This window comes from Heloderma suspectum, chromosome 3, assembly GCF_057233095.1.
Source record: "Heloderma suspectum isolate Gila_16-S chromosome 3, 16-S_ref, whole genome shotgun sequence".
In the NCBI taxonomy this organism is placed as follows: Eukaryota; Metazoa; Chordata; class Lepidosauria; order Squamata; family Helodermatidae; genus Heloderma; species Heloderma suspectum.
The window spans coordinates 40911565-40926220 of record NC_139460.1 but is presented as its reverse complement, the minus strand read 5'-3'; the positions used below and the strand labels follow the sequence as shown (position 1 = coordinate 40926220).

General features: G+C 47.2%; 1 protein-coding gene across 2 annotated transcripts in view; it reads right to left on the bottom strand.

Moving 5' to 3' along the window:
- NBEA (neurobeachin) overlaps positions 1-14656 on the bottom strand; it is a 595906-nt gene that overhangs the window by 353570 nt on the left and 227680 nt on the right. For both annotated transcript variants that reach the window (XM_084843013.1, XM_084843014.1), the window contains one exon: positions 14084-14145. In XM_084843013.1, the coding sequence (XP_084699139.1) occupies positions 14084-14145 (62 nt within the window). The remainder of the gene's footprint in view (positions 1-14083; positions 14146-14656) is intronic.

The window sequence follows — 14656 nt, the reverse complement described above, 5'->3', positions numbered from 1 at the left end:
ATGTTAAATAGCATACTGAAGAATCCACAGGGCTGAACAAGATTCCCCAAACACCACCTTCTGGAGCTGACCATCCAAGTAGGAGTGAAACCACTGCAATGCAGTGCCTCCCACTCCCAGCTCAGATAAGCGTCCCAGAAGGATACCATGTTCGATGGTATCGAAAGCTGTGGAGAGTTCAAGGAGAATCAATAAGGTCACACTCCCCCTGTCTCTCTCCTGACATAGGTCATCATAGAAGGCGACCAAGGCTGTTTCCATGCCAAAACCCGGCCTGAACTACGACCGAAATGGATCTAGATAATCAGTCTCATCCAAGAGTGTCTGGAGCTGGCTGGCAACCTTGCTCAGGAAAGGAACATTTGCCACGTGCCTAAAATTTCTAAGATTTTCTGGGTCCAGGGAGTTTCTTTAGGAGTGGTCTCACTACAGCCTCTTTGAGGCATCCCGGGACCATCCCCTCTTGCAAAGAGGCATTAATCACCTCCCTGGCCCAGCCAGTATCAGGGTGGAAACTGAGCCCATACAGCCCCAGAGCTCTATGGGGCTCTATGATTGTGATTCTGATTCTGAGGAGGAACAGCAATCTGTGGGAGAGGAGCCAGCTCATCCCTCACAGGCTCAGCACCTGGCAGAGATTCCTCCTGCCGGCATTCCTGAGTTAGATAGTGATCCTAGCAGTGAGAAAGTGCAGGAACGAGGCTTGCTAGATGCTCGATGCAGAGAGTGACGAGCGATGGAGGGCGCGGAAAGGAGGCGTAGCGCCCGTTTGGCACGCAAGCAACAGCCGCCTCCCATGGACCCAAGGGAAAGAGGGAGGATCTCTCCCTAGCCCATAAGTTCTGGGTCTTCAAGTGACTCTCTTTCAAACAGGGATCAACTGCCTATTCGAAACTTAGGCCACTCTGCTGTTCCTTGCTTTAGTCGCTGGTGATTAGCATCTGAAAGAGTCATTAAGTTGTAAAAGGATTAAAGCTTTGAAAAGAATCCTTTCATCTGTGTCTTGAGTTGGCTATTGGAGTCTACTGAAAGAAGCCGCCAGGGAGCTCCTGACAGCTTGATCCCCGTTCCTCTTTTCTCTCTGTCTCTCTTCTCCTCCTGCCAAAAGGAGGGTGCCAGGGACCCGGAAGTGCAAACTCTAGTGCAAGAGAACCAGATTCTTGTGATCAAGTGGCTCAATTGATGACTGCTGTACAGAATCTGCAAGCTGCGGTTCAACTCCTGCCACCTCCGATTCCCCCCTGCCGCAAGTCCCCGGTGGCTTTGCCAGAGAAGTTTTCTGGGGAGAAAGGACTTTTTCAGATTTTCCGGGCCCAATCGGAGCTGTACATGCGCCTTCGACCTGAGGATTTCCTCACGGAACAGGTTCGTCTGGGATTCATCATTAACTGAATCAGCTAATTGATTCAGTTAATGAATCAATTAGCTGATTGATTCGTGGCAGCTAAATGGGCTTCGGGACTTCTTCTCGCTAATGACCCCCTGCTCGGGGACTATCAAGGTTTCATGACAGCGATGGCTAGATTTTTTGGTGACCCCCTGCACACGCAGACGGCTTCTCGGGAGGTTCGCCACCTCAGGCAGGGCAAGGACTCAGTTTCCAGCTACGCGACAACTTTTCGCTTGCTGATGCAGGATTTACAGTGGAATGATGCCACGCTGGTGGCTCAGTTTTTGGACGGTTTGAACAAGATCTTGGACGAGTTGGCATGCATGCCTAGCCCGCCTACTTTGGAGGACCTCATCCAGATGTGCCTCCAGATAGATAGTTGGCTGGAGGGCCGCTGACAGACCCGGTGGGGCGCCGGGGGCTGAGATTTCCCTCGTCCCATTCCCCCCTATTTCCTGCCTCCCCCACCCCCCGCCCCTGCGGTGGGGGCGGAGGAGACCCCGATGCAGCTGGGAGCTACCCGAGCCCCATTGCCACCGGAGGAACTAGAGCGGCGGCGCGCTGAGCGCCAATGCTTTCGATGTGGAAAACCCGGACATTTCGCAAAAACCTGCCGCGCTAGACCCGCAGCTCCTCTGCCTCCCCCTCCTCTCCTTCCTCCTCCTCCTCCTCCTCGCCCCCAGGCCTGACTAGGCTGCCCCCAAAGCCTGTTGGGGGTCTCCAGTGTGGGGGTCGGTTCCACACCCAGTGGGTGCCTTCTGCAACCCCCACCCTCCCATCTGCTATTACATGTTCACCTCCGCTCCTCCCAGTGGGGTGGGGTGGAGGCCCTGGCTTTAGTGGACTCGGGGGCTATGACCACTTTCATGGATGAAACCTTCGCCCTCTTCCACAAGATTCCTACCCTGCCTCTTCCTGCCCCTTTGGCAGTGGAGACCATCGATGGGCGTCCTCTTTCTTCAGGCGCGGTGACCCGGATTACAACTCCACTCACTCTGCATGCCCAGTCCCATGTTGAGCAGATTCAGTTTCACTTGGCCAAGGTTCCCCAATACCCAATCGTGCTGGGTGTTTCCTGGTTCTCTACGCATAATCCTCAGATTTCTTGGGAGCTTCAGCAAGTGGAGTTTGCATCTCCCTACTGCCGGGAGCACTGCCTCCCGATCGAGGTGCCAGTCCCAGGCCAGGCCATAACCCTTTCCTCCCCCTCCTTGTCTGCTACTGGCAGTTCTTCAGCTACTGTGATCCTCCCAAAGAAGTATGCAGCTTTTCGGGATGTATTCAACAAGAAGGAGGCTGACCAGCTCCCCCCCCCCACCGCCCATTTGATTGTGCCATTAACCTCATTCTGGGGGTGACCATCCCCGCTCGATGACTGTATTCGATGTCGGAGCCAGAACTTCGAGCTCTGTGGGAGTTTTTGGACACAAACCTCAAACGTGGCTTCATTCGCCCTTCCTCCAACCCCGCCTGTGCCCCTACCATCTTTATGGCCAAGAAATCTGCAGAACTCCGCCCAGTGCACGATTGAAGAGCATTGAATTCGGTCTCAATCCCCGACAAGTACCCCCTCCCCCAGATCCCTGAGATGCTGGAGCGCCTGGGGCGAGCCAAGATTTTCACAAAGTTGGACCTGTGTGGCACCTACAATCTGATTCGCATCCGGGAGGCGGATGAGTGGAAGACCTGTTTCGGCACCTGGTATGGAGCGTACAAATACCTAGTGATGCCGTTTGGGCTCGCCTGCGGCCCCCCCCCCCCACGTTTTCACGTTTTATGAACGCCATCTTCCAAGACTATTTGGACACTTTCCTCATTGTGTATCTCGATGATTTACTTATATTTTCTGAGGACCCCCACGCCCATCAGCACCATGTCTCCGCCATCCTCCAGCACCTCCGCGAACACCATCTTTATGCCAAGCTGGAGAAATGTGCATTTGACCTAACCTCTTTGGACTATCTTGGCTACATTATCTCAGCTGACGATATCAAGATGGATCCTGCAAAGGTCCAGGCTGTCCTCTCCTGGCAGGCTCTATCCACCAAGAAGGACTTGCAACATTTTCTGAGGTTTGCTAATTTCTACAGAAAGTTCCTGCCCAGCTTTGCTCAGCTGACATCTCCTCTCACAGACCTCCTTAAGGGCAGGAAATCTCCTTTTCATTGGACAGCATCTGCCCAACAGGCTTTTGAGGAACTTAAGCTTTTTAGTTCTGAGCCGATCCTGTTGCAATCTGACCCGAGGAAGCCTTTTGTAGTGCAAACTGATGCCTCTGACTTTGCGGTGGGAGCGGTGCTTTTTCAGCCAGATCAGGCGGGTGGAGGTTTGCAACCCTGCGCCTACTACTCCAGGAAGCTGAACATGTCTGAGAGGAATTATACCATCTGGGAGAAGGAGCTGTTGGCCATCAAGTCCGCGTTGGAGACCTGGCGTCATCTGCTGGAGGGGACACAGCACCCAGTCGAAGTTAGAACTGACCACCGCAACCTGGAACATCTTCAGACAGCCCGTGCCTTAAACCAGAGGCAGATTAGATGGTCGCTTTTTCCCCCCCAGTTCCACCTTAAGATTTGCCATGTGAAGGCCTCCGACAACCTACAAGCAGATGCTCTTTCTCATAAGCCAGACCTCCAGCCAGGTGAGGGAATCCCCCCCCCCCCGATTCTTCGCCCCCAGAGCCTAGCGGCAGCTGCGGTACCTCGCTCTTGGGAGGAGCTCCTTCACTCTGCACAGGCTCAGGATGCTTAAGTTCACACAGAAGCGGAGGAATTAGGCCTAGCCTCTGCCCCCCCCACTCTACCCCCTTCTCTTTGCGAGGTGGCCTGCTTTACCATTCCAGTCGGGTCTATGTCCCTTCTAGACCCTTCCACGAGAAGGTCCTCCATCAGTGCCACAACTCCCCCACCGCTGGGCATTTTGGTTTTGCCAAGACACTGCACGGAGTGACGCGGGATTTTTGGTGGTCTCGTGTGTGTCAGGACATCAAGACCTATGTCGCCTCCTGCCCAACATGCGAGCGGGCGAAGGCCCCCTCAGGCAAGCCCATAGGCTTGCTTCACCCCCTGCCTACCCCCTCAGGACATTGGAAACTGCTCTCCCTTGACTTCATCACTGACTTGCCTCGCTCACACGGTAAGACCACCATTCTGGTGGTGGTGGATTTGTTTTCTAAGATGGCCCATTTCATCCCCTGCTCTGAGTTGCCCACAGCCAGGGAGACGGTGGAGCTGTTTTTGGTGCATGTTTTCCGGCTCCACGGATGGCCCGAGGGTCTCATTTTGGATAGGGGAGTCCAATTCACTGCCCATTTCTGGAGGGAGCTACTTGCGTTGCTCCATGTGACGCTCTGTCTTTCCTCCGCCCACCATCCACAGACGGACGGTCAGACCAAGCGCACCAATGAGACTCTGGAGGAATATTTGTGCGGTTATATCAATTACCAGCAAGATGACTGGTTTTCCTTGCTGCCTCTCTCAGAATTTGCTTATAACAATGCCTGCCATGCTTCCACCTGCCAAACTCCATTTTTTGCCAATTTTGGTTACCACCCCAAGGCTTTCCCGTCCACCTTAGCTCCCTCTTCGTTGCCAGCGGCCCATGACTTTTTAGAGGCGTTGCGAGCGCACGGGGCCTTTCCAGATTACGGCCCAGATTAATCCTGTTGCTTTTCGCCATGCTCTCCCCCCCTCAATGAAGATCCATCCTGTTTTTCATCGGTCCTTGCTGTCCCTCCTGGTTTCTGGCGACCCTCATCACTCAGTCGGTTCCCCTCCTCCGCCAGTGCTGGTGAAGGGGGAGGAGGAGTTTGAGGTCGCGGAGATTCTGGACTCCCACCTTTCTCGCAGCCACCTGCAATATCTAGTGGACTGGAAGGGGTACAGGCCAGATGAGCGATCCTGGGAACCTGCGGAAAATGTGCATGCTCCATTGCTGCTGAGGCGCTTCCACCAGCTGTACCCCCACAAACCTGGGGCCCCAGGGGAGGAGCACGAGGGGGGGCCTCATGGGAACGGGGATGATGTCAGGGTGGAAACTCAGCCCATAGAGCCCCAGAGCAGTTCTGATTCTGAGGAGGAACAGCAATCCATGGGAGAGGAGCCAGCTCATCTCTCACAGGCACAGCAGCTGGCAAAGATTCCTCTTGCGGGCATTCCTGAGTTAGATAGTGATCCTAGCAGTGAGAAAGTGCAGGAACGAGGCTTGCTAGATGCTCGACGCAGACGCAGAGAGCGATGAACGATGGAGGGCACGGAAAGGAGGCGTAGCGCCCGTTTTGCGCGCAAGCAACAGCCGCCTCCCATGGACCCAAGGGAAAGAGGGAGGATCTCTCCCTAGCCCATAAGTTCTGGGTCTCGAAGTGACTCTCTTTCAAATGGGGATCAACTGCCTATTCGAAGCTTAGGCCACTCTGCTGTTCCTTGCTTTAGTCACCGGTGATTAGCATCTGAAAGAGTTATTAAGCTGTGCAAGGATTAAAGCTTTGAAAAGAATCCTTTCATCTGTGTCTTGAGTTGGCTATTGGAGTCTACTGAAAGAGGCCGCCAGGGTGCTCCTGACAGCCAGTTGTTCCTGTGCCAGTTTTTATCAGCCAAGAGGGGCAAGGATCCAGTATAGAAGTGGTTTCACGAACCTGTCCAAGCACCTTGTCAATGTCCTCAAGCTGTACCAACTGAAACTCATCCAGGAAAACAAGACAAGGTTGTGCTCTGGAGACCTTACCAGATTCACCTGCTATAACACTGGAGTCGAAGTCCTGGCCAATGCAGGAGCTCTTATCCTGGAAGTGCCTAGCAAATGCATTTTGAGCAGACCTCAGAGGCATCTACAGTGTCCTTAGGGCTGTCATGTAATAGCCCCCGGACGACTCTGAAAAGCTCTGCTGGGCAGCAGAAGAAGATTCAAAAGAGGCAGCAAGATGATGTTGTTTTGCCACCCTCGCTGCCTCTAAATATAGGCACATACTAGCATTCAATTGCATCCACTAGGAGTTCTTCTCCATCTGTACTCAAGCTGTCTCCTAAGTCCTCCAGCTTTAGACCACAATCTCCGTGTACAGTTGTGAAAACCAAGTCTAGAGTATGCCCCGCTACATGTGTTGGGCTGATGTTGGGACAGTCCCATGGTTGTCATGGAGGCCATGAAATCCTGACCCGCCCCAGACAAGGTGCCCTTAGCACAAATGTTGACATCCCCCGGAACCAACAGTCTGGGGGATCACAACAATGCAGCAGAGACCACCTCCATCAGCTCAGATAGGGAGTCTGTTGAGCAGCGGGGTGGGCGGTACACCAACAGAATCCCCAATCTGTCCTGCTGGCCCAACACAAGGTGCAAACACACCAGACCAGTAGTCACATGGACAGGGAGCCTGCAGAGGGAGATGGAGTTCCTACAGACCACAGCAAACCCCCCTCCCTGGCCCTCAGGTCTTCCCTGATGCTGAACCAAGTACCCCGGTGGGCAGAGCTGGGAGAGACTAGCTCCTCCCTGTTCACCCACCCAGGTCTCGGTTATACATGCCAGATCAGCCACCTCATCCACTCTTAAGTCATGGATGAGGGAGGTCTCACTTTGAACCAATCTGGCATTTAAAAGCAGCATCCGGAGACACGAGGGCAGGCTGATAGGGCAACCACCATGCCTGCAGTTGGAGGGTGGGGGGAACACGGCAGAGCCAGTAACTGTCTGGGCTGTGTTCTCCTAACCTGGCTAGCCCTCCTCCCAACGCCATATATCCCTTGTCCCTTAACCACACTAATTGGGGCCCCCTCAAGTGCCCCGACTTAGCCATATATTCTCTCACCCAGGCACATAACAGGATCCTAAGCAAAACAGACACAGAACAAAACAAAAAACAACAACAACCAACACCCACACATAGAAGCCACAAGAACCAGTCAACCCAGTGTTAGGGGGGTGGCCCTTGCGTCTCCCCCGAAACACTTCCCCCCAAAGGGCCGACCCCGCCTTCAGCGTCGCTGCTGCCGGGGCGCTGCCGCCCCGCGTCAGAGCTGGGCAGATAAGAGTCTTGCCAGGGAGCTCTGGCCCAGCCGGCTCAAATCAGCCGTAATTAGCTTGGGGAGTTTTTTTTCCCCTCTTCAGTTCCAGCCAAGGGGGTGGCTGCTCACTGGCGCTCTACGTGGGGTTACCCTTGAAGACGGTTCGGAAACTGCAGCTGGTACAGAACGCGGCGGCTCGCCTGATTAAAGGCAGCCGCCGGTGAGATCACATCACTCCAGTGCTGAAGGAGTTGCACTGGCTACCAGGTGTTTTCCGGGCCAAATTCAAGGTGTTGGTTTTGACCTTTAAAACCCTATATGGTTCCGGCCCAGCCTATCTTAAGGAGCGCCTCCAGCAGCACCAGACAGGCTGCTTAACAAGATCGGCCTCGGATGGCCTTCTCTCTGTCCCATCAGCCAGGACAGCTAGACTGGTGGGGAAGAGGGAGAGGGCCTTTTCTGTGGTGGCCCCCACTCTGTGGAACTCCCTCCCTAGGGAACTCCATCATGCCCCCTCTTTAATGAGCTTCCGTCGTTCATTAAAAACGTTGTTGTTCAGGCAGGCATTTGGGGTGGGTTAGGGTATTTTAGAAAATGTTTTTATTGTAGAATTGTATTGTTTTAAACTGTTTTTATTGTATGTTGTACATCACCCAGAGTGGCTGGGTGACCAGCCAGATGGGCGATTAATAAATTTAATAATAAATAAATAAATGAAAGCTACGCAGTCCCAGGCAGGGCCAATAAGGTGGTAAGTTGGCCCACCTGCCTCTGCTGGATGTCCCAGCTGCCTTCCCCTGCCTGGTCCAAGCTCGAATGGCTAGAACTTGGATTGTTAAAGACTTGCCATGAAAAGTACTGTGAGGCTTTTCACAGTCTTGAACTCTCATTGCTGTGGATCTTGTGTGCCTGTTTGCCATCAGCTCAGCATATTGGCAGGCTGGGTTTGATCTATGACTTTTGGACTTTCCTCTGCCTGGATGCATGCAGTGTGGAGTTACGAGTATGAAAGTGGTGGAACGGAACTCCCTGCATGTCTGAGTTTACCCTTCCTTTGATCCTGATAGGCCTTGACCATGTAGCCTGGAGTTATCAACAAAAGATTCAAAGTTAGGCTCTCTATGGGTGTGGTTTGTTTAAGTCCTTGAAGAAGTTATCCCTTGATCCCCTGATGGATCCCTTTCCATGTCCAGGGTAGGAATCCCGTGAAAAGATTACCTGGGTTGGGTACTCAGGAATCCAGAGTCCCTTCCCTTGTGTTCAGAACTGTGGAGAATGACAATGGGAAAACCATGTTGATGAGGATCTCAGTCACAGTAGTAGTGTTTCGCTTTGGACTGTTCTGGAATTACATACAGACAATAGCTACTGACCATCAGCCATATGATTTCTGAAGAGCGTCACCATTACGCTTTTGCCATGGGATTTCCTGCAATAATGAACTCTCACTGATTTGGGTGTCTAGTATCAGATTGCCTGAGAGTGTGTGCTGGGGGTATCGAGAAGCCTGACACTTTCCCTGGGCTCTAAATTAATTATGCCACTCCATTTTACTGTTCCTTGATTTTTTACTGTAGTTGGTAGTGTTTTTCATGCTTTGTCTTAATGTTGTGTTTTTAATACTGTGAACCACTGAGAGATTTTATTATATTCAGTGGTATATTCAGTGAGAGCCAGCATGGTGTAGTGGTGAGAGTGTTGGACTGGGAGCCAGGAGATCCAGGTTCTAGTCCCCACTCAGCCATGGAAGCTCACCGGGTGACTTTGGACCAGTCACAGACTCTCAGCCCAACCTACCTCACAGGGTTGTTGTTGTGAAAATAAAATGGAGAGGAGGAGGATAATGTAAGCCGCCTTGGGTTCCTTGCAAGAGGAAAAAAGGCATAATATAAATGCAATAAAATAAAATAAAAATAAATAATTAAATATATAAATACCACAGATAAAGAAAATAAATAAAATAAGCCAGAGTTCCTAGTTCACACAAAATGCTAAACAACCCAAGAACACAGCATCCCTGGGTTGTCATGACATACAAACTAGCCTCTCCTTATGTTACTGGAAATATTTAAGGAGAGGGTGGATGGCCATATGTCTGGGATACTGTTCTTACATTCTCCATTGCAGTTCACGTATTGAGTAGGAGGTTGAACTAGATGAACTCCAAAGTCACTTCCAACTCTTTGATGTGAGAAAAAGGGTGAAATTCTTTTTCTAAGGCGATGCCTGCTGCAACACGTGTGCTTCAGCTTAAAACCAAGTATGCTTTTCTTCAGAACTAATTTTTTCTCACAGAGAAATTAATGGATTCATCTACTAGAATATATAAGATTCATAAATTAACCATTTAACTAAGGCACGATCCAGACAAAGCTAAACACTTTAAGTACCATTAATTCCAATATGGCAAATTTAGATATATTCTTAACTTTCCTAACACAACCTTCAAAGGGTTTAATTTGGCTGGGTTGTACAACTATTATTTTAATATTTAATTAAAAAAAAACATAATGAGCTGAACCATTTCTGTGCCTGCATCCCTAATGGTTTGCTTGTATTATGTGAATCAACTACAATATTTTGCAAACTATGCAGATTAATCCACTATTCTGAATATGAAAGTGGATGTGTGGACCAGCTTTCTTCCAGGATTAGCCACATGATCACAATCTGGACAAACTGATGTATTCTATGTTTCATAAAAATCAGCCTCCCTAATTTTGATTATAAGGTACTGGGACTCACTCACCTAAAACTGAGGAAGGCTTTAGATTTGGGTGGTGGTGGTGGTGGGGAGACCTTTGAGTTGCTAATGTGGATTATCCGTTGGGGATTCCAGTTCTTACATTTATGATTTTACACACTGTTGCAGTTCTGTATAGCACTTAGATTTCAGTTTTATAATGTAGCTCACTGCTTCCTGATAGGGTAAAATTCAATAAAATAACAGCAGTAATGAAGCAAACAACAAGAAGTCTACTTTTAGACTATACTTTGGATTGTAAGCTTCTCGGAGTAGGGATATGTCCTCTTATGCTCTGTAAAGTGCCAGGTACACTGATGGCATCATATAAATCACGGGTGCAAAAAGTGAACTGAATGAGGGTGAACAAACTGAAGCTTAATGCAGACTAGAAAGAGGTGCTCCTGGATAGTCAAAAGGCAGATCAGGGAATAGGGACAACCTGTGCTGGAGGGATTACACTCCTAGACTCAGCCAAAAGTGTGTTTGCACAGCAGAGCTAGGGCGCCAACTCACCCTGTTCCTAGAGATGTCCGATCTGGCCACAGTCATCCATGTCTTAGTTAGATCCTACCTAGACTATTGTAACACACTCTACATGGGGCTGCCTTTGAAAACAATTCAGATACTTCATCCGGTCCAGAATGATGCAGCCAGACTGTTGACCAAAGCTGGTTACAGGGAGCATGTGACTCCCTTATTACAACAGCTTCACTGGCCCTCAGTCTGTTTCTGGACACAATTTTAAGTGCCAGTTATGACCTATAAAGCTCTATACAGCTGGGGACCAGGCTACCTAAAATGCCATCTTCTCCCATACAAGCCTGTCATGTTTTAAGATCTTCAAGAGAGGCCTTTCTTTCGGTACCACCACCTTTAGATACACGTTTGGTGGAGATGCGAGAGAGCCTTCTTGGTGGCTGCTCCCAGACAGTGAAGCTCCCTGCAGAGGGATGCTAGGTTGGCTCCCTTTTTGCTGTCCAGGCAAAGACATTTTTATTCAACCAGGCCTTTGGTGTGTAAGTGGGTCTATTCAGTTGGATGTGTTTTTATTCTGTTTTTGTTTTATTTATTGAATTACTATACCACCCATTAGCCGAAGCTCTCTGAGAGCCATTTTCTTGGTAGAAAGGTAGAGTACAAACAAACAAACAAACAAATAAATGTGCCCCAAAGCCTACATGGAAGTCCCCACAAGGCCCCCTGCTGCCAATAAACACTTACACCATTCATTTTGGGTGTTTGGGAGGCTCTGAGAATGCTTACTTCCTGTTTACTTCCCAGGATGCTCTGGGAATGGGGCTCAGCAAAGTGCTGCTCTGCACAGACAAGGTAAGCCGGTGTTTTGAAACAAAGGAGCAGGAGGGGGATTAAGTAAAATGAAAAAGAAATAAAAATAGAGGGGAAAATAAAGTGAGATGGGATGGGGGAGGGTTCATTATAAAAAGGGATAAAATTAATAAGATTGGATAACAGAAAATAAAATAAATAGGAGTGTTTATTCTTGGATAGAATACATAAAGTGGGGGTTCATTATTATAAGAAGAATGGGAGTTTAAAAATAGATGGGATGGGGGTGTTCATTATAATATAAAGGGTGGGTAAATACATTGTAAAAAGGGATGAGATAAGATAACATGAACAAAATAGGGTTACAAAAAATAAAATAGGTGGGATGGAATAGGATGGGATTGGATCCAGGTGGTGTTCATTATAAAAAAAGATGGGATGAGATCCCAAAAGCTGCCTTCCCCCCACTTCAGCAGTGTGTGCATGTGTATGCGTACACACGTGTGGCCTCCCAGGCCCCCGGTGTTGCTCCTCGCGGCCCTCAGGTCCAAAAAGATTGTGCACTCTGCCATAATTTATCCAATGATATCAGAGTTGAAAGCTATTAATATACCCAACAATGAGAGCCAGTTATTCATGTTCTCTCTCCAAACATAACATGGAACGCTATACCTTATGCAAATTTTTTTCACATTACATTTCTGAAATGGCAAAAGCAATTAGGAGGCCAAGGATCTTCTGAAACATTATCGAGTATATAGTATCAACTATAGTATCCAGAATCAAAGGAGTTGAAATTTTGCTGTTCTGAGTACTATTACCTTTGTGAGTGTGGTATCTTTGTGAAATTACCAAAAAATAAAAATAAAAATAAATCTGTTTTGATATTTGGGTGAAAGGGGGTGAAGTGAAAATGGAATTAGTTATCAGCCCACCTAAGACTGTCCTTCAAAATCTGTATTTATTTAAAGAATTTATCTAAAAATAAGATTTATTTTAAATTAATAATACAATGTAGCTATGTTTGTTGCATAGATTCACTATGGTGCTTCAAAGAAAAAATAGCAAAGGAGCTTAAATTTCGCACTCTTCCCCACAATCAATATTTGAGGCAAATTACATCTCTAGAGTCCTTAATGGCAGGAATTCCTGGAGCCAGCAAATGAGTAATGTTAAACCTATGATTAGATGATGAGGCCATCAAAACACACTAGACCCCAAATGCTGCATTCCACTTTATCCTTGTGAACTGCAGTTAAAACAAAGAGCACAGAAGAAGGTATTGCAAGTTATTCCTTCTCCCAAGAATCTGCTTGAGAACTGCTTGTTAGAGAACTCAGTAGACTTCATGGTTATTTTGCCATTTTTCATGAACTAAGGACTTAACCATTAGGTAACACGCTTTAAGTTCTCTGTGGAAGATGTTTTGAAGCTCAGCCACAGTGAAGATTCCGACTACAGATGTCTTTTCTTTAACCTTTCCCTTACCAATATCTAGTCTGCTCACAACATAAAAAAGGCCCAATTATTTCCTTGTGGGATCCAAATAGAAGAAATGCAGCCTATGGACCAGCAAATAGCAGGTAAGTAGGGAACATAGCTTCAATTATTTGTATTAACTTTCAGCTATGGACAATATCGAAACGTTTAAACCAGTTGTAGGCACAATTTATTTATTAAAGCTGACAGAAAAATAGACTCAGCTAAATTTACCTAATGTAACAGCAAGTATACAACTAAGGTTAATTCATTGTGCTCATAGGAATATCTACTTAAACATCCCTTTTTATTTGCATAATTGTTCCTTAGAATACATGTATTCTTGCAAACTAACAACATAGAAGGGCAGATAGAGTAATATTTGGAGGAAATGTTAATATGTTTGGATTAGAGAGAGATAAAGGGAGAGTTTACCCCTGAAGATTTTACAGCAATGCTTAAGTTCAGATTTATTATCAATTAAAACGAAAACAAAACCTCACATCTCAATTTCTGTTTTAGATTGTCCCTTACTTTGGACATGTGTTATAGCCATCCCACAGCAATATACCTTGAACACCCTCCACCCTTCTTGGCTTTCTGTGTATCCTGCATGACAGTCTAATTAAATGGCTCCCAGTTGTCTACCGTATCACATATTACGTTAATTTAGCAATATCATGCATTTTCAGATGTTACACCAAACTCTAACTGGCTTGCAAAATAGTATGCACAAGCAATACTGCCAAAGAGAAACATAGAAGAGCAAGCAAAATTATTCAACAGACTGCTAACAAGATTTTACAATGCTGAATCATATGTATTTAAGACCTGAATTACTAGCTTTTTAGTTAACCCAGTTATTACTGCTGCTTTAATAAAGGTTTATCATTCAATGTTAGAACATACTGTAAAGGTCATAAGTTTAATATGTGAGGAGAGCATGTATCCATGCATATGTCTTTATGTAAAGAAAAATAAGGGTCTCCCTCTTCAAAAATGTCAGCATGCAAAAGATTACACTGCATTTCACTATGCCAGCTCTGTAGCTATACAACAGGACACAGTACCAAGCAGTAAATGTTTAAGTATATGGGTCCAAGACCACTTGTTTAATAATTGCATTTCACTTAAAATAAATCAAAGCAGGATTATTGATAAACCAAGGAATCATCTTACCTGTGAACAAAGAAGCATAACGAGTTCAACCACTGAGGTGCTGGACTTCATGCAAACTAGGCCTGTGACAAAGATGAAAACAAAGGTTAATTCTGCAAAGCAGAACTATATAGCTTCCCCCGCCCCCCCAGTATGGGGCTATTTAAAACGAATTAAAACTGAAAAAGAATGCCTAGCAAACAATTGTTAGCAATAATCTGCAATGGTCTTGAATCAGAATTCATTTCTCACCCAATTGGATGCATTTTACTCAGAAGTAAATCCCACTGAGTCCAATAGAGCTTACTTTCAAGAAAACATGCATAGTATTGCAGCCCTAAACCTCTATTCTTCCAGACAACACATGCTGAAAAGGATTACATTAGTTTAATGCATATATTCCCAAACAGGGTACATGTAACATGTTTTAATTACAGTTTTGGACACATTCTTGTCTAAAAGAATACACAGACTATAAATAATCTTATCTTAATTTATGTGTCATGAGAAGGAGACAGAGACAGTGACTGATACAGTGAATTAAATCTTCATACTGCAAGCATAGATTCATGTTCCCGGCTGCTACTGGAACTT